Source organism: Squalius cephalus, assembly GCF_949319135.1.
Source record: "Squalius cephalus genome assembly, chromosome: 13".
Lineage (NCBI taxonomy): Eukaryota > Metazoa > Chordata > Actinopteri > Cypriniformes > Leuciscidae > Squalius > Squalius cephalus.
The window spans coordinates 26,659,360-26,680,355 of record NC_137134.1 but is presented as its reverse complement, the minus strand read 5'-3'; the positions used below and the strand labels follow the sequence as shown (position 1 = coordinate 26,680,355).

General features: G+C 35.1%; 2 protein-coding genes across 3 annotated transcripts in view; one reads left to right on the top strand and one right to left on the bottom strand.

Moving 5' to 3' along the window:
* Nucleotides 1-2,041: 2,041 nt before the first annotated feature.
* On the bottom strand, nucleotides 2,042-7,268 carry LOC307169787 (CD48 antigen-like). Of its 2 annotated transcripts, XR_013823194.1 has the most exons (5): nucleotides 7,037-7,268; nucleotides 6,089-6,135; nucleotides 5,815-5,967; nucleotides 5,197-5,472; nucleotides 2,042-5,119 (listed from the first exon to the last, which is right to left on the bottom strand). XR_013823194.1 is itself a non-coding variant. In XM_079890607.1 (3 exons), the coding sequence occupies exons 1-3, from the start codon at nucleotides 5,987-5,989 to the stop codon at nucleotides 4,962-4,964; spliced, it is 609 nt and encodes a 202-aa protein (XP_079746733.1). In that variant the 5' UTR covers nucleotides 5,990-6,080; the 3' UTR covers nucleotides 2,042-4,961. The 2 variants fall into 2 exon arrangements, 1 of the variants encoding a protein (XP_079746733.1); XM_079890607.1 differs by lacking the exons at nucleotides 6,089-6,135; nucleotides 7,037-7,268 and having other exon boundaries at nucleotides 5,815-6,080.
* Nucleotides 7,269-10,359: 3,091 nt separating this feature from the next.
* The window catches only part of LOC307169761 (uncharacterized protein), an 87,834-nt gene continuing 77,197 nt past the window's right edge, over nucleotides 10,360-20,996 (top strand). Inside the window, exons 1-4 of the mRNA XM_079890566.1 lie at nucleotides 10,360-10,612; nucleotides 14,491-14,820; nucleotides 17,612-17,734; nucleotides 19,811-19,978. Coding sequence (XP_079746692.1) covers nucleotides 10,567-10,612; nucleotides 14,491-14,820; nucleotides 17,612-17,734; nucleotides 19,811-19,978 — 667 coding nt within the window. The 5' untranslated portion in view covers nucleotides 10,360-10,566. The remainder of the gene's footprint in view (nucleotides 10,613-14,490; nucleotides 14,821-17,611; nucleotides 17,735-19,810; nucleotides 19,979-20,996) is intronic.

Sequence of the window (20,996 nt, the reverse complement as noted above, 5' to 3'; positions counted from 1 at the left end):
GGCAACCACCCAGTAGAGAATTACAATAATCTAGCCTTGAGGTCATGAACGCATGAACTAACTGTTCAGCATTTTTCATTGAAAACATGTTATAATTTAGATATATTTTTAAGATGGAAAAATGCAGTTTTACAGATACTAGACACGTGACTTTCAAATGAAAGATTGGTATCAAAGAGCACACCCAGGTTCCTAACCGACGACAAAGACTTGACAGAGCAGCCATCAAGTGTTAGACAGTATTCAGGTTATTGCGTGTAGAGGTTTTTGGTTCAATCAAAGTTTCTATGGGCTCCATTTGTTTTGCCTGCAGGGCCCAAGTGACAGCCCATCAAAAACCCACATGGAGCCCACATGGGAATGTTGGCGGAGGCGTTTATCTCTTCAGTCTCAACATTAAACACTCCTGAAGAACAAGATTAGATTCAGCCTATATAAATCTGTAAATCGGCTAAATCATTTGAATGCTCCAAAGACTTTATCTAGCCTAGAACTAACTATCCAGAAGAAAACAACAAAAACAGAACAAAGCAGCATAAATCATTTATTCAACCCTTTGACCCTTTGAGGTAAATCCGTAATATGGCTTTATGCCAGAAAAAAACAATCAGAAGACTCCTTCAGTCTGCTCGCCTAGGTGTGGTGCTTGGTTGTGTACATGTCATGAACGCGCTTCTCTCTGATAAGAGCAAAAAAGCTCAAATACTGATGTCGTAGATCAGTTTCTCATCCTGGTTTTTATCCCTTAGCTTTTAATAACACTGCAAAATACAAACCTGTGTTTATCACTTGTTAGATACTCTACTTCAATGACACATTTTTAGCGCAGACAGGTCAGTAAGCTCCGGTTAGGTACGCTTTATACCTTTGACCACTGAAAGCTCTCGTTCTGGTGCTGTTATTTTTCTTTCTAGAATGTTGCAGCACTTTTTTGGTTCGATCTACTGCTGTTTTAGGCAATCAATGTTTTAGCCATCAGTCAACCGCACACATGCAATAGTAAACAGGAGCAAGACGTTTGTCCACTCAACAGAAACCACATTCATTTGTCAGTCTGACACTAAACTAACCTGAAATAAATTTAGATGACTCAAAAAAAAAAAATTCTTATTGTAAGTGGTTGTACACAACTGATTTTAGCTACATTTAAACAAATGAATTAAGTTGAACTAAAATTGATTAAGTTCAACTTAATGCATTTGTTTAAATGTAGCTAAAATCAATTATGTGCAACCACTTACGACAATCTTTTTAATTAAATTCAACGAATCATTTTTTTCAGTGAGCATTGAAACAATATGTATCTTGCATGAGGGTTTTTGCATTTTTTTTTATATTATTTAACAGTACTGTTTTGAGGGGATATTTAAAGATTATATGTCATTAAATACAACAATCTTAAATGGATATCTGTTCTCTGATCTAAATGTAATGAAGACTGCAGATGGTCTCAGTTCTTGTGGTTATTTCAACATCTTCTCTTCTCTTCGGTTACAGACCCTGTCTAGAAAACAACAGCATTAACAAAACTTCTTTTTTATTTACAGACCTCACAAAATACACTGAATAGAGTACAATGTAGAGCTGACTTGATTCAAGTTTACACATTAATTATTTGTTTGTGTTGTTATTTTCACGTCTCATTTCATATATTTTTTTGTCCCTTTGAGTTCCAGACCACATCCTGTAGATGTTTGACAGTCTCTCAGCAGACACAAACTGACCCTTAATGTTTCATCATGTATTAAGTGAGATTTTAAAGTTCAGACTTTGTATTTATTTTCTACTAGTGTTTAATTAATCACTTTGTCATGACATTCTGCATTCTTTCTTGTTGAATGAAAATATATTGGTGGCAAAAAAAATGGGTGGTGGTGGGGGCAACATATATTTATAAGCAACATATACCATGTTGCTTATAATTCCCATGGATTGTGGGCCCTGCTCACTTTTTATTTTATTTTAAAATGTAAGTTCTTCAGCTTCTTCCTAAAATGTAATATTACTTGATTTTTGAATTCATTAAATTGAATTGTGTCATAAGGTAAGCAAGGCAAGTTTATTTCCTGTATATATCACATTTCTTACACAATGGTAATTCAAATTGCTTTACATAAACATTAATCATAAAATAATCACAACAAGTGCATAAGAAATAAGAATGACAATAAAAGCAACTAAAAAAGAATGATTGAAATGTATTTATATGTATCAAAACAGTTATAAAAAGAGTTAAAAGAGGAGGCATGAATAAGATACAGTGCAATCAGTCAGATGTAGCACAGTGCTCATTCAGTAAATGCACAGCTAAGATGTGTTTTGAGTCTGGATTTGAATACTGTTGATGTCTTCTGGAAACTGGTTTCAGTTGTGACTGGCATAATAGCTAAAAGCGGACTCACCATGCTTAGAGTGAACCCTTGGTATTTCTAACTGACTTGATCCTGATGATCTGCATGTCTGTTAGGTTTATATTCAGTGAGCATATCTGCAATGTATTGAGATCCTAGGCCATTGAGTGATTTATATACAAGTAATGATAGTTTAAAATCTGACATTTTTTAGTGAGGAGTCCATTACAATAATCCACCCTGCTGATGATGAAAGCATGAACAAGTTTCTTTAAGTCTTGACTGGAAACAAAACATCTATTATTGCTATATTTTTTAGATGATATATGCTGATTTAGTTATTGCTTTGACATGACTACTGAAACTAAGGTCTGACTCCAAAATTGCATCAAGATTCCTGACTTGATTTTTAGTTGTTAGACCCCTAGCGTCAAGGTATGCGTTCACCTTCATCTTTGTTTCCAAATGCAATGACTTTTTGTGACAGTTTTATGACAGTTTTGTCTTTGTTTAACTAAAGAAAGTTTTGACACATCCAACTGTTGACTTCATCAATGCATTGGCACAGGGAGTCAATGGGGCTGTAATCGTTAGGCGATAAGGCTAAGTAGATCTGTTTGTCGTCTGCATAGCTGTGGTAAGCAATTTGGTTCTTTCTCATTATTTGGCTCAGTGGGAGAGTACAGGTTTAAAGGGAGCGGTGAACGAATTGAGCCTTGTGGGACTCCACATGTCATGGATGTCCACTCAGACTTACAGTCACCAGTTCACATTGTATCCCATCTCTTTTAACTATGACCTGAACCATATGAGGACCATCCCAGAAAGCCCGACCCAGTTTTCCAGCACGTGGATATGCCTTTGCTCTATGCCTTTCTGATATTATTTCTCTTCTCAGAAATAAGGAAGCAGACTCAATTCACTGGCTTTGGGGTTGTTAGTCAGTAGCAAAAAGAGTGCAGGTGTTTATTAAGTTGCTGTTATAATATTTGAAAAGAATGTCTGTCTAGCTCTGCCTACTTCCACATTGAAAGCATGAAGGCTGTCTTTATAGATGTTTATATATAGACTTGTTTCGTCTTCCGCCACATACGCTCAGCATTTCTGCACTTTCTTTTCATACTTTGAACTGCTGTTGTGACTCTCCAAGGTGCCTTAGTACCAGTCTTCTGACTTTCACAGAAGCAAAGTCATCAGTAACTTTCTTAAAGGGATAGTTCACCCAAAAAATGAGATTTTTGTTCATTATTTGAAACACAAATGAAGATATTAAGATATTTTAATGAAATCTGAGAGATTTCTGTCCCTCCATTGACAGTCTAACCAACTATCACTCTGACGCTTCAAAAAGTTCCCAAAGAGATCATTAAACTAAACCGTATGAATCGAGCGGTTTAGTCAAAATTTTCAAAAGAGAAAAGAAAAGACAACTCGCCAACAACTCCGAGCAAAATTACAGCCAGGAAGAAGAGCAAAACTGCCTCAAAGGAAGGTGAGGTCCCTGGCCATACTGGAAGCCATTCAAATTTTGGAAAATAACTTTAATCGTCAACTGGTGCAACTTCGAGAGCAGGCCAAACAGAATTGCAGTCGTTAGCCTAACTAACGCTGAACAGTTCAATGTTTTGGTTGATCGGATTACAATTGGACAAAGCTAAATAGAGGTGTAAACGGGGTCTAAAACCTCCACTTTCGACCACTTCAAGAGGTTTTTGAAAACGCATTCGACTGGATTGCTTTCGTAGTATAAACACTCATGTGGTCGTATGCATTCGAACAGCCACAAAAGACTGGCTTCTCTCCGCCTATGGACCTAATGCGTGAACATTATGGGAAGCTGCTAAACTTTGTCGGCTGAAGAACCAAGTTTGGTTTGAAGATGAAAAACACAATATCCTCACATCATTCCTGATTTCTAACACTCACAACCTTTGGCATTCATTCTCGTGTTACGCAGCACGTTTGAACTTCAGCAAGAACCAATGAGGTTCATTCTCGTGTTACGCAGCACGTTTGAGCTTCAGCAAGAACCAATGAGGTTCACTCTTGTGTTACGCAGCACGTTTGAGCTTCAGCAAGAACCAATGAGGTTCGTTCTTGTGTTACGCAGCACGTTTGAGCTTCAGCAAGAACCAATGAGGTTTGTTCTTGTGTTACGCAGCACGTTTGAGCTTCAACGAGAACCAATGAGGTTTGTTCTTGTGATCAAGCATGTTCGGTTGAGCTTCTTTTTATGTTCACTGATCAATATGTGAAAAAAGCCTAAATTCAATCTGTCCATCATATAAAGAAATCGTGACTTCAGAAAATTTGGACTAAACCACTCAATTCATGAGGATTAGTTTTATGTTCTCTTTGTTAACTTTTTGAAGCGTCAAAGTAGTAGTTGTGCAGCTGTCAATGAAGGAACAAAAAGCTCTCAGATTGAATTAAAATATCTTCATATCGTCAACAAAAGTCTTACGGTTTGGAACGACATGAGAGTGAGTCAGGGCTGGATTCACCTCATATTGAGACATATTAAATGTCATTCATTTATAAAGTAAAAAAACAATATTATTTCTCCTCATTGTAATTGATAGTTTAACATTCTTGTTTACAATATCTGGTTCATCGATGTCTGATGTTGATGTTTGTTCTCTCCACTCCTGTTCTGGATTTGATGTCATAAACCAGGACAACAATGGCAGCCACCGCAGCCACGCCCATCAGAGCAGTGACGACCAATCGGATCACAGCTTCAGTGGTGTCAAAACAAAGGTTGCAGCCTGAGGAAAGACAATAAGTAGTAAACAACTAAATAAATAACACCAACGAAAAACCTCTAACATCACTCCAGACCTACCTGAACTCAACCAATTGAGATCACTGATGTGTTTGGTCTCGTTGCTGACGGGATTGTTCAGCACACAGCTGTAGGTGTTTTTATCCTGATATTCCACCTCCAGAGGTAGAGAGAGACTGATGCTGAGATCAGACACACTGATGCTGGACAATACACTGATTCCTTTGTACCAGGAGAGAGTCACATGACTCACATTTAACACTGAACACAGCAATGAACATTTTGATAAAGGATGTTGTGTACAGTAACTAGAGATGTCAGGAATGGGCAGAGGAGCTGGAAAACACAAGAAATAAATGACAGTTAGTAAGATGGATGCTTTGTTAGGGATTCAACGTTCACTGAGTCCGAGTTTATTATAATGTACGTCAGTTAGTGCAAAGAGTGCAAAAAGAGCACTGATACCGTCATCATTTTAACTCGTATCCTAACATTTATAATAGATTCAAATTTAATTACACTGAGACACAAATGGCATAAAAAGCTTCTTTTTTTTCTTCTTTTTTTTAAGATGAATATTAAGTTGGATTCTGAAATATTATTATGGGTAAATGGAACTAACATGAATACACAAAGACAGGAAAATGCACTCTACAAAATAGTTAGAAATCTACTCACAATAAACAGTAACATTGTAAATCGCGGCTGGATCCTTAGTATCGATGCTTTGTTTATAAACTCCACTGTGTTCATGGCTGATGTTTGTGATGGTGAGAGATCCAGTGTGATTATCCAACTGGAGTCTGTCTATGAATCTCCAGTCATTATAATCTGTAGAGAAGATACCATTCATTTTCCTGATTCTAGCAATGCGAATGGTTCCAAACCTCCACTCTATCTTGTCATATCCCTGTATGTCAGTAATAGATTCTAGAGTGACAGAATCCCCCACCGTCATTGGCACTGCCTTCACCACATCTGACTCAGCAACAAGCACACCTGAAGAACAATATTAAAGAATGTAAATATAAAAAATATGGCAACACTTTACAATAACGTCCTATTTGTTAACATTACAATGTCATGAGTTAACAACAAACAACAATATTTACAGCATATTTTAATCTGGTTAATGTTGATTTATAAACTTGTTCATTGTTAGCTCATGTATATTTATGATACTGTTAATTTATACAACTTTAATGTATTAGTAGGCATGTAGAAATTAACAGTAGGCCTAACCTATATCTATCTATAGATTAATAAATGCTAATTATCTTTCTTTTTTAGTCAATGACACCATATTATATTCACTAACGCTAACGAATTTAACCTTACTGTACTAATACCAAAAATGGAAATCCTCTTACGTTAATGCCATGAGAACAAGAGATATTACATAATCACATTAAACCATTAACATTAGCTGCCAGGAAATGAATTTTTTTTTAAAAAATCAAATAAATAACAAAAATAGAAATAAAAAATAGAAAAATTACATAAAATCCAGTGCTTTAAAAAAAATTCTAAAAGATTTACATTTAATTTAGTAATTTTTAAAATGTGATAATGTGCAAAATTTGGTTTGCAAACTTTGCATTGAGCCCAGTTTTGTATATGGTATTTTACCTAATAAAACAAAATAGCCTAACTGTATAATGTTGTTCTTCACATTCCATGTCATTCTCAGTATAAAAAAGCACATCAAATACACAAATTTCTATACACTTCAGTTTTCTACTAATAAAGGTTTCTAAATCTTGCAAAGATAATCTTGAGTAGGCTAAATACAGTGAAAAAACAGATGCAAAATAGTTTATTTTTCAAACGCGCAAATTTCAAATCCACGGACTTAAACATCATGTGTGTTATTTCGAGTGACGTCATAGGATGTACTTACCAACCAGATGAAAAAAACACAAACAGAAGAAAATAAATGCATGGATCATTTTCTCCAACCGTTTGAGATAAATCGCTATAGTTTGCAGCCGATTTCGACAGAAAGTGTTTTAAAATACTATCTGTAAATACCTCGAAATACTATCTGTAGAATAGATAATTTGACGTTTAGAGTCAAACAGAGAAACTCCTCCCCTCTGCGCGCCTCCGTGAATCCGCGCGAGAACGCGCTCAGTTTGTTGTACAAGAACGCGCTCAGTTTAGCAGCTCAGCGCTATTGGTGTGGCAGCTCGGGTGTTAATAATAATCGTGTCTTTAATCAGACTGTGTTCCTCAAGATATTCAATAGAATGATGCTCTTGAATGATTCTGTTCTCTTGGTCAATTCAATTCAATACAGACTATAACACTTTCCACAATACACATCGTTTCAAAGCAGCTTTACAGAAAATACACGTGCCTACATTCAAATTTAGAGTGATCTGTTATCAGAGGTAACTGTCTAAGTTATGTATTTCAGTAATGTAAATACAAGTAGAGCGCCAAACATTATCATGAAGGCTATTCCAAAGTTAAGGAGCCAAATGTGAAAACGCTCTTCCTCAGTGGACTTAGATATTCTAGGTACTATCAGAAGACCATAGTTTTGTGACCTTAAAGAGTGTGATGGATTGTAAGGCGATAGAAGATAGGTTAAAGGAATAGTTCACTTAAAATGATCAAAATCATTTGCTCAACCTCGAGTTATTTCAAACCTGTATGAATTTCTTTCTTTTGCTGAACACAAAAGAAGATATTTTGAAGAATGTTGATGGAGCCCATTGACTTCCATAGTAGAGAAGAAAAAAAAAATTCTGGAAGTCTGTTTGGTTACCGGTATTCTTCAAAATATTTTCTTTTTCAAGTTTGAAACAACTTGAGGGTGAGTAGATGATGACATAATTTTCATTTTTGGGTGAACTATCCCTTTAAATACCCAGGAGCTAAACTGTTTAGAGCCTTAGGTCAGTAGCAATCAGAACTTAATATGTAACCAGAAGATAAAATTAATGTTATATGATCATATTTTCTTGACCTATAAGAACTCTAGCAGCTGCATTTTGGACTTATAGCTTGTTTATTGAGGATGCAGGACAACCAGCTAATAATGCACTACAGTAATCTAGTCTAGAGGTCATGAATACATGAACTAATTTTGTGTTTGAGACCCTTGAATTCTGACACACAGCTCTCATACTCGCAGAGGTGTTGCATGTCATTTTTCTCTTGCAGCACTCATTTGGTTCAGTCTACATTCAATAGATGTGAGTAAAAAAGGAAGTCTTAAAGGAAAATAATGTCTTTGTCCATTTACCCATCAGTCAACAACACACATGCAATAGTAAACAGGAGCGAGACGTTTGTCCACTCAACAGAAACCACATTCATTTGGGTCACTCTTTCACTAAACTAACCTGAAATAAACTCAGACCACAGCAGTTTCACTTTAACTCAGAAACTGAGCTGAGAGTGTCTAAAGTATTCTGTGGAAACGTGTTATAACCTGCAAGAGAAAAAAACACATTTGACTGGTTTTATTCCAAAGTAAAGCTGTTTTGAGTGGGAAGTCATTAGCCATTCACACACTAACACTCAGACATCCAGGAAAATGATCACATTTTATTTGTGTTTGTTTCTGTGTTATTGGCCTTTTTTAAGGTTCTCTTTATTTTGCTTCTTGTTTAACACTTTTTGTTCACTTTCTAATTTTAATAGGCTAGTCCAATCAGATCAGACTCATGTTTAGAGTTGTTTTCAGATAACAATTCTGCAGCCATTGAATGCAAATAATCTTAAATAGGATCTGATCAGTTCTGAGACGGTCTCAGTTCTTGTGGTTATTTCAACATCTTCTCTTCTGCGGTTACATATTGTGTCTATGAGGAACAACAGCATTAACTAAACCTTTCCCTCATTTACAATCCTCATGGAATACACTGAATAAAGTGCAATGAAGAGCTGACTTGATTCAAGATTACACATGAATTCTTCTTACACATGTTATTTTCACTTCTCATTTCATATATTTTTTAGTGACTTTGAGTTTCCAGTAGACCACATCCTGTGACAGTATCTGTCTCGGCAGACACGACTGACCCTTAATGTTCTTATATTATGTTGTCTAGGGAACAACAGCATTAAAAAACCTCTCCATCATTTCCAAACCTCACAAAATACACTGAATAGAATACAACGAAGAACTGACTTGATTCAAGTCACATTATTGTGTACACGTCAATTCTGTGTTTGTTTTTTATCTCACTTCTCATTTTACAGCGATCATATATTTTTGTTAATTTCAGTTCCTAGACCAATGACATATAAGCTATTGGAATTGTTTTTCAACTTGTTTAACACTGATGTGTCAATCATCATCATCATCATCATCATCTTATTATTAAGTCTTCTGCAGGCCAGAACACAGTTTCAGCAGACCACATCCTGAAGACTGTATGTCTCAGCACACGTACACTTTCACTCAATGTTCTTGTGTATTTAACCCGCCATTTTCTTTGCACAATTTAATGTAAATGTGCATTTAGAGAGATTTGAAAGTTCACAGTGTTTATTCATTCCCTGCTATCATCACATTTTGTATTTTGTTTGATGTAGATATGTGATTACAAGGAAACTGAGCATGACTTGAGATATCAAGCCATAATTTCAAATCATATGACACTACATTTAGTATTTAGGCTATATATTGCACAACTTCGCCTCCTAGTGTCCTGAAATGAAAATGTCTGATTCATGGGTAACAAACTGAAGTTGACCTCACGATGATGTAACAGAACTGTTTATTTCAACATTTGTTTATTTCAACATTTTAACAGTTTTCTTTCAAAATGACTAAATAGTTGTATTGGGCATTTCCCCCCTACAATGTACATTTTGACCAAAACAGGATCAGACAATTTTGTTGTATGGCGATTAAATGCTCATGGGTAAAATGTGACTTATAACAGGTTATGCTCATAGGAAATATATGCTAATAATAGGTTATGCTCATAGGAAATATGTGCTAATAATAGGTTATGCAGATGATCCAGACAAGTGGATGAGTTTTAAACTGATTTCTACATAAATAACTTGTACTGACTTGTACTGTATCTGTACTGATTAACTGCAGCACTTGTCTTGATTCTGTTGACAGTTCCAGTTATTAGGCTATGATACTGACAAGATTACTCAGAAGATTAGAAATATCTCTCTCTCTCTCTCTCTCTCTCTCTCTCTCTCTCTCTCTCTCTCTCTCTCTCTCTCTCTCTCTCTCTCTCTCTCTCTCTGTGTGTGTTAAAATGTTCAACCTTTTGACCAACTCTATAGGTTCACTTTGGGACACTAGTATGACGTAACACATCCGCTACCTTCGCAGAAATCACGTGACTTGGTCCGTTTGATTAGAGCCCATCATCATCATCATCATCATCAGTAGGCGATCCTGGATCACTGCTGTCATTCAGTTTGGATGCGGTAAGAAGTGACATCAACATGAGGAACCTTTCTCTCCTTTTGGGGCTTGTATTACTTGTTCACGGTGAGTCACGTTAAGTCGACACTTTCGGTTTTCAAAAGGCGCATGTTCTGATTTTTAATTTTATTTTTGGTGAAATTCTGAACCAGTGTTTCTTACTATTCTTAACTATTATTACCTTTATACAAATATAAATAACACTGTGAATAATGACAAGATGTCAGCACCTTTATAAGGGTAATTTTAGTAAGTTATTTTGTGCATGTGTTTGATAGTGAAAACTAGAGGGTTCTGACGCCCTGCAATTTTCGTTCACTATTTTACGTGAAAACCGACAACACAAACAGTGTTGCTGCTTATAGTGGAATAGAACAGAAAAAATCAGAATCATTTTTGGTCTATTTAGGTTTTGTGAGCTAAGTGTTGTCCAGGGCCGGCCCTAGGCATAGGCGGAATAGGCAAATGCTAAGGGCGCCACTCATCCATAGGGGCGCCAAAATGAGTGAACGAGTTTTTTTTATTTTTTTTTAACTAATACAATTTTAAAACCATTAATTCGAAATACTACCAAATAAAGCAAAAAAACTCAAAAACTTAACTAAGTCCTCCGACTCCGGTCCGGCGCATCAATCTTCCCCCGCCCAGCGAGTGCTTGAAGTGCGTCAGAAACAGAGCGCGCGCGATCAGTTGTTGGTAATTTGTTGTGTTGCGTTGCCTCTCGCCGCATTGCTTTTGTTTGAAGGCGCTTTACACACTAAAGCACCAATGTAGAAACGGGCCTGGCAGCTCGCGCCAGGTCTAGACACGGTGAAAGTTCCTGATTGTGACGGATGTCCGAATTTACATGACACATTATAAATTAGCATTATAGTCTGCAAAAGATGAAGTGTCAAAAAGAAGAGAAGAGGATAAAAGGGGATAAAGACAGAGGTAAAGTGATGGAATAAATGAACAGTTGATCTAATTGCATAGTAGTAAGATACTATAATTTAATGGCAGTTATTTTTACCTTAAACTTTATGCTAGCAGTTGTTCTGAGTTCTCCAGAGGCCGCAGACAGTGTGATTTTGTAACAATCAAATCATGTTTTTTAGACGCATTTAGGCCTACTATCACTTTTTTAATTAATGTTTTACTCTTTGTGCAGTTTTGGAGGGGATATATGGATTTTTTTGTTGTTGTTGTTGTTGTTGTTGTTGTTGTTTTTTTTAGCCAAAATTAGTAATGATATTTATATTCAGGTTTATTAAAATAGCAATGTTTTATGTAAAATTCACATTAAAGAAGACTGTAGCGTATTTATAATCATGGTGAAAACATGAAACGTGCCATAGTTTAGTGGAAGATTGCTACAATCAACTGGAAAACAAACACTTTTGCTAGTGCTCAATAAGTTTGTGCATGAATGACATTTGGATGATGACATAACTGTTTTATATCTAGAGTGGCTATATATGAATTAACTAAATTAATAACTTATTTACAACAAAATTAAACCATCACTGAACTTACTTAAACTGGACTATGACACTTTTTTCTTCTAGATCTGCTGTACAGGAGAAGCAAACTTTTTTGCGTTAATTTCCTGTTATCACTGTAAAGCTGCCTTGAAATAATCTGTATTATAAAAAGCGCTATATAAATAAAGGTGACTTGACTTGAATGCTAGATGTAATGCTCTTGCTATTTGTGTTTAGGCTGTAATGTGTGTGTGTGTGTGTGTGTGTGTGTGTGTGTGTGTGTGTGTGTGTGTGTGTGTATATATATAGGCTAAATAATCATGAACACAATGATGGGGTGAAATGGGCTGTGATGCATGGGGCACCAGGTAAAATCTTGCCTAGGGCAGCAAATTGGTCAGGGCCGGCCCTGGTGTTGTCAGTCGTGGCGCGAGAGAACTGAAGACACAAATAAAGCACATTAACGCATCTTTAGTAAGATGTTGGTGAACTGGATCTCCTATCAATATGAATAACATTTTAACGTTTCTTTCTTCTTAATTTAAGGACGATGCGTGATAATGTTTATTGCATTACAACTTTCAGTGGAACTAGGTCTAAAGCGGAAATAGAAAACACGTGGTTACCATCAAACGAGTAAAATTAGAGAGAATTTTTATTGCTGTTACAACTTGATCCTGTGACAGCAGGTGTGGGTTTGGTTTGTATCGTTGTGTTGACAAGTTTCTGTTTCTTCAGAATAATTATGCCACCTGACCACACCTTGCTTCACTTTAAAGATTGCAGTTAATTATTATTATGTTTTATTGTATGATTGCAATAACATACAAAACCATTTCCAGGGTAGGCTATATTGAGAATTACCATAGAAATGACAGTTTTAAGGGCTTTGGAGTTGCTGGATGTAAGGAGAGTGTCCAGGTATTTAAGTTCCTTACAAATAACTAAAAAGTAGGGCTTAAGGACCCTGACATTTACATTTGTGTAAAAAAAAAAAATTATAATTGGAAAATAAAAGTTTATTCAAATATTCCTTTTACATCTTTATCAAAGTTAAAATGAGCATCTCATTCTGAAAGAAACTAGTCTTTGAGAAGAGTTATGGCCCCATAAGGAATGGGATACTCAGAGAAAACAAGATTAGGAAGAATTTTTCAAGATTAGGAAGAATATTACAAACCGAAACAGGATTCGTTAAATACTGTTTTATCCAATTGATCTTGAAATTAGAATTTAAGGAAATAAAATCTAGAAAGTTTAGATTTAGAACACAAGATTAATATTTATTTATATATATTCATATTTATTAATTTATAATTCAAGGATCAGCCAATAGAGTGGGATGACATCAGAACCCGGAAGTCTAATTCGCCGATGGTTCCTATGAGATTTTCCTATGGTTTTCTCTTTTTTAAATTTTATTTATGAGTAAAATAAAGCCTGTGGTAAACATAACATGACGATATTTTTACGTTTTGTTATATAGCCTAACATAACAGTGTCCATGCATAACTACATGCAACTAACCCTCAACCAAATCCTAATCCTACCCTAACTCTATAGTAAGTGCGTGTTGTTAATTAACATTACTCAATACGTAATGTATAATTACACTGTAACAGGGACACCTTAAAATGAAGTGTAAACTAAATCCCCATGTACAGTAAATCTCAAAGGAACTTTCGGGTTGCGTAACCATCTCTAGAATTTTGAGTTTGAACTTCCATTTTTCGGCTCTGTGTATTTCATATGGTATTTTAAAAACGAGCGGTTCATTCATAAATCTGTAAGATCTTACTTCATGCTGTGGAAATACAAACCTGGAAGACTGAAAAGCTGCAGAGCTACATAAGGTCTCTAGGAGACATTTTAATCAAAAACAGTAAGGTGAAACCAATAATAGAAAGAATTAAAAAGTTAAAATAACAAGATAGTGTAAAATAATACAAAATAAAATAGTATGTAGTCACGAATGTAGCCTGTATACTACGCTATTTTGTTTTTATCTTTGTATCAGTATGTATGTTAAATCTGGTCACGTGTTAATTGATATATAATGATAGTATATGTTACATAATTGCAATTATCTGTATTAGATGTGTGAAATTACCATGTTTTCAGGCTTTACTATTAAATACCGTGTATCGTGTTTAATTTGTGCATGTTCTGTTTGCATGTGATCTTCCTGATACAGGAACTTTGACAGTTTACAAGTCATGACAGGTTTAATTAAAAAACACATGCAACAGATCTGCAATTCACAGTAGCATGTGCTACATTGACAGTACAAAAAAATAGTGTCAGGAATTTATGTTAGGAAATCTAATTGCCTGAATCTTTCTTTTCCAACCTGTATATAGTAAATGGAATTAGCATATGTTACAGTTAAATACATATATTTTAGAAGTGCATGTAAATGGAAATCTTGACAGCTTTACAAGCGTAATCTCTGTTTAGAAACTGTTTCTGTTTGTTCCTCAGGTGTGTTCGGTGTTGATGAAGTGAAGTCAGTGTCAGTGATGGTGGGAGATTCTCTCACTCTAAACACTGATTTTACTGAAACAAAGGGAGATGAGCTGCAGTGGAGGATTGAAGGTGAAAGCGATGTCATTGCACAGATTGATAGAGAAGTCAACAAAATCACAGTACCTGGGAATAATGAAGAGAGATTCAGAGACAGACTGAAGCTGGATCATCAGACCGGATCTCTGACCATCACAAACATCAGGACCACAGACTCCGGAGTTTATGAACTAAAGATCAAGGACAGCATGAATGAGAACAATTACAGATTCATTGTCACTGTCCGCGGTGAGTAACTCAGTGTGATCATTATGTGGATTACCTGTCTGTGAAGATGAGTTGAAATAATCACAATGATACACAATAATCCTTGAATCCATAAACACGTATGATGATTGAAATCGTGAAATAGCCTTAAATGATTATAAAATAAACTGCAAAATGTTACGTTTTCTAATATTTTATTTAATGCATGGATTGCTTCTGACAGGGTTTCAAAGCACCAAATGCGAGTAAAAATAAATTTTTACATTGCATGATTTTTGAGAATGTGATATTTAGTGTGATCATCAAATCGCAACAGTTGTGGTATAATATAAACAGTTTTAATTCGCAGTAATACTACTCTGTAGTGTTTGAGTCGCTTATAACTTGCATTTGGAAAGGCAACATGCGCCAACCATCTCCCAAATTCATATTATTTTATTTTATGTTTTTTTTTATAAATATATTGTCAACAAAAAGAAGCACTGCAGTTTTCCGCCAAAATAAAAGCTCAATGGTTTGACGTTTGAATGCAAAGAAATTAAGTAGTGCTGAGCAACGTTTAATCGCATCCAAAATAACTGTCGTAAAAATTATTTTGTATATACAAATACACACGCATGCATGTATATACTTAAGAAATATTTGCATATACTGTATATATATTTATACATAATTTATATTATATATACATGTAAATATTTTATATATAAATAACACATTTTTCTAATAATACTTTTTTTTTCAATTTATCACATGCCTGATTCATATTCAGATACGATTAAAGAGATTTCTTGATGTTTAATATAATTTACCCAGCAAACATTATTTTCAGAAATTCAAAAAAGATAAGCACAAATTGTACTTTTACACAATGAAAGGCAATAGAGAATGAAGCCAAAGATCTAAAAGCAAGCGGGTACTTTATATAAACAAAATACAGAACTAGTGAGCACAAGGAAAACACTGGAGAACAGCTACAACACACAAACCATCTACATTCTCCACAAAAGTTGTATTGTGATGAGAATGGACCCAGACTTACCTAAACACAGCAAGACCTGATAGACAGGTGAAAGTAATGAGTAAATATGATATATATTTTAAACATTTTAAAATGCTCACTATTTTGAGATAATTTATTATTTTAATGTTTTTAGTGATATGGAAGTTCAATATTTAATTTAATTCCTGTCCATTTTATTTAAATATTTCATTAGCATCATTGTAATTGCAACAGAAAGGTTTGTCAAATATTTTTCATAAGTATTTGTTTTCCGCTTTGCATTTGTTCTTTTATATTTTGTATTCTTTAAACCATGAGGAAATAAATCCTGTTACCACAAATGAAGTCCTATGTCATGTTGCGTTACCATTGTTTTGGCTGAAATTACTGATTCTGAGCTCCTTTATTTCCAGATATCATGATTTGAGTTTGTTTTTATCAAAAGAGTAGGTATAGAGGAGAAACAGGTCTTGAAGACTCAATGTCAATCTTTAAAGTGACTTCTTCTTCACCAGCGTGATTTGAGATGTTCCAGTGAGCATCTTGAGTTTCAGCGGAAGAAAAAACATCTGACCGTCTGTATCAGGGTTTACCAAACTGAAGGGGTTAATTATCCACCCTCATGTCTTCCAAACCCGTTAGACCTTTGTTCATTTCGGAACACAAATTAAGATATTTTTTATGAAATCCAAGAGCTTTTTGTCCTGTCATAGACATCAACGGCATTTCAACTTTCAAGGCCCAGAAAGGTAGTAAAGACATTGGTAAACTAAGTGAGTACAGTGGTTTAACCTTAATGTTATGAAGCGATGAGAATACTTTTTTGTGCGCAAAAACAAAACCAAAATAACGACTTTATTCAACAACCTATTCTCCTCCATGTCATTCTCCTATGCTGTTGACCTAGTGTAAACAGTGCAGCGCTTTCAGGTTCTACGTAAGAATGCCAGCTCACTATTGGCCAGCCCCTGCGTCAGCATCACACGCATGTGTCGAGGTGCTCACCTGACTAGCTTCGGCCAATAGTGAGCCGGCTTTCTGACGATGAACCCCGAAGCGCTGCACTGTGATTACCTGGGTCAACAGCGTAGGAGAATAATGTGGAAGAGAAGAGATTGTTAAATAATGAATAGTTGAATGAACTAAGGTCTTACGGGTTTGGAGCAACATGAGGGTGAGTAATTAATGACAGAATTTACATTTTTGGGTGAACTATCCCTTGAAGGTCACAAACACTTAGGGGTTTGTAAAGGGGAATTGAAGGGGGTTCGTGAGTCGATGACACATATATAAAATCATAATAATGTTAAATTAAAATAAATAATATTAAAATAAGAAATTATTATTATTATTTTACCTGCACACCATGTGACCATTAACTGACAGCAGAGAAACATTTACATGCAAATGGGTTGTTAATTTATTGAAATATTAACTTCTCGGGGGGACTTCAAGAAAATACTTTTGGTCAAAGAGCTTCAGCTGACAAAAAAGTTTGGGAATCTCTTGTCCGTACAAAGAGTTACATTAACAGTGTCACTTATTACATTTGATTACTCACAGAAAATAGTACACAGTCTGAAATATTTCTTGTAAAATTGTTAAATCATTGTTGATTTAAATTGTTAAATCAATCAATTTTTATCTTCTATAAAATCTTTCTACTTATTTTCACATTTAACTTAGATTTTGAGTCACAAATATTCTGGGTCCCAGGCATTTTTGCCCCATTGTACAGGTACATTTCAAAATGTATTGTATGAAAGTGACTTGCAGCATAAGATTAAACCATTTCCGTTTGTTCTCCAGATGTGTTTCTTGTTGATACAGATGGAGTGAAGTCAGTATCAGTGACTGAGGGAGATACTGTCACTCTACACACTGGTGTTACTGATATACAGAGAGATGATGAGATACTGTGGAAGTTTGGAGGTCAAGACTTAACCTGTTAACAGTCGCCCCCACTAGTTGAGCTTAAACCCAGACCTGACATACACAGACTAAAACAGACACAGTTCATGAACACTCTGGACGACATGTTTAATTCTGGTCTCTTTAGAAAGATAAAAGTTGTGAGTTTGATGTTCAGGTATCAGAATTAATTATATAACTAGGAAAAAATGGTAAGAGAAGCTTAAACGTTTCGAAAAAGCAATTATTATTTCATTTGCATAAAAGGTATTTAGTAATAAGCATATGAAACTATGCCAGAACAATTTGTAAAGTAATAAAGTCAAAGTCTGAACAAGTTATAATTGAAATCTGAAGTTAAAGACACTAAAAATTAGGTTTCTGTTATATTTTTTTCTTAGTGAAAGCACATTTAAAAAAATACAAATAAAAAAGGACATTTGGAGAACCCGAAAAGAACGATTAGCAATTAATAGAAGGTGAACGACAACATAACACTATTTATAATTGAGCACAATTGGTAAAGCTGGAGTTTATGAACATTAAATCAGTTAGGCTTTGTCTAAATAGTTAAGCTGTCTAAAAACACAACGGTTCATCACAAGTTATGAACATGACTAGATGTCTGACATTTATTTCTTCTCTTCTGTTCTCGATTAAATTTCAAATTCATTTTTAATATTCAAATCTATGATTCCAAACTGGTATTTTGTCATCCGCTCTTCAGGCATGAAACAGCGCTAGTACAGCACATTTCTCACTATCATTGTGTATTGCTTTCTCAGCTACCTTTCAAATAACTACTTACACATAAAATGCAAACTCACATTAATACCGGCTCCATTCTGGTATATAACACGCTTATCAACATCCAATCAATTCTAATATATAAAATCAAATCCTGATTAAAAAGAATGTTACATTGAAAATCCTGTTTCACTTGGTAACACATTGCATTATAGAAGCAAAATAGGTTTTGAAATCTGTTTCATGTTGATTTTAGCACTTTAAGTGTGTGTTAAGGTGACGTGTGTTTTCAGTAGGCCATTTGAGTCAGCAATAAATAATTTGTAGGTTGATTCCCAGAAAAGTTTAACACTGTGATTGTGTGGTGCTATCAAACATTGATCATTGTGTGTTTGAGCATCCAGAGCAGACTGACATAGCAACACTGGCTAAACCAATGAAGCGAGTTTGGTGAAAAACCAGGAGGTTAGACAGAGGCAGATAGGCTTCAGGAAACCTATTTGAATATTTAGTGATTATCATTACTTTTGGAATTCCATTTCAATGCCGGTGAAGCATAAATTACCTAATGCACCTTCATAAGGAATACACATTAAAATTCCTGTCTACAAAATTCATACTTAAAAACCTACACACAAGGCTGACTGAAAAATAAATAAATAAATAGAATATATGATATACCTACTCTCAGAAATAATCTATATTTTGTCTTAATTTTCCATCAATCAGAACTTAACTACTGTTAAACTGTTTGACTGTGTGCAGTGAATATTATGTGGGGCATATTTTGACGACACATAAATCGGTGGCATTGTTAGAACATTTTGAATCAGAAACCAATCAGTGCCTCACAAAAAACGCTGGGGGCGGGGTTAATCTCTACATATTAAGATTCTAGAAAGCAAGATGATGTGAAGTTGTAGCCTACTACAGAAATACCTCTAACAGTATGACTTATTGAAGAATTGGCAAGGAATATATTCTCTGTGAAGATATGTTACGTAAACGAAGCAGATTTAAATATTTCTCTTAAATTAGCCTTTTTTTGGACAAAAAACTTTTATGTTCTGGATTATTGCCTAAACCACCCCTGTTTTGTGTGATTTAATGGATGTCATCTTCGAAGGACAAAAATAACGAAGAACTCCCCAATTTGCTGCTTGTTACGATCTCTTGATACGAATTGAAATGTTGTTGGCGCTGTGACATTACGATCGTAAATATCGATGCTCGAGCCTTTAAACTTTAATATGACGTATTGTTTATAGATTTTTATTAAAATTGTGACAGTAGAATCATTAGGTAAAAGTTAATTTACAAACATCGGAACCAGCGATGGTCTTGCGCAAGTTAATGGATTAAACAGCCCTGTTGACACGAGATGGAAAAACATTGATCAGAATGATCAAACCGGAGACCTCAACATCAGAAACATCCGAAGAGATCAGACTGGAGATTATAAATTGGAGATCAACAGCAACAGTATGATTTTACAGAGAAAATTCTATATGACTGTTGGTGAGTAGATGTTCTGTTAAGTTCTATTATTGATTCTGTGATGACTAACGGTTAGATGCTCAAATTAACTCTTAAAATGCAGGAAAGCATGCAGGATTTATTTAATAATTTGCTGAGACGGATTTCCATTAGTTGCTTAATTAATATGTTAACACGTTTGTACTTTTTATGTCCAGATGTTTGGAGTAAGAGTAAGACTAAACCGTTCTAATAATGTGGCTTCATATAGGCTAAATCCTCGTTTTGAGCTGTGACGCCTCCCTGAATAAAGAACAACTTTGCACCTAGAGAAAACACATGACAAAAGTACCAAACACGAGATGTGTTTTCAATTCAGTTATTAAATATCAAATATTCAGTATTGCTGCACTGTTTGTAACGCCAAATTAAATGTTTATTTAAGAGCTGAACACACATTTAATACCACATGTCCATACCAGAACATTCAAATATTTACCTGGATACTAATACCTGTGTGTAAAATGTCATTTGGCATTCATGGACATGTTTTTATTTGAAATGGACAAAATTAAGGAAATTAAACTTTTATAAGTCATCGTTTGCAAGAAGTTGGAACAAGCAGTTTTGACTGCTATCGTCTCTTTGTTCGCCTCCCTGACTGAAAATAAAAAGGTGTCATAGCAGGTTACTTTTTCTAGAGAACTTGAGCTTTACTTTCCTCCCCATCACCGCCTCTCACTGCGGTCTGTCTGCCAATGAGAAAAACAACAGCTGCTCTAATCTATAGGTGCAGCAGAATAAAAGTGATATATAGTGCTGTACAATAATATAAAGTCATTGAAATCACAAAATAAAAAAAAAATATTTTAGAACAAAACAGTAATATCTCCAGGAACAGGACTGGGTATCCCTGCTTTAACCAGTTCTTCACTTGACATGCTGTAATATTTGCTGCTAGAGGCGCTGTGGAGAACAGAGAGCTTGAGAGAGGAGGAGAGAATGTTCTCCACTTGTGTTTGTTTATTTGACATGACAGAGGAAGACGTTATCTAAACAT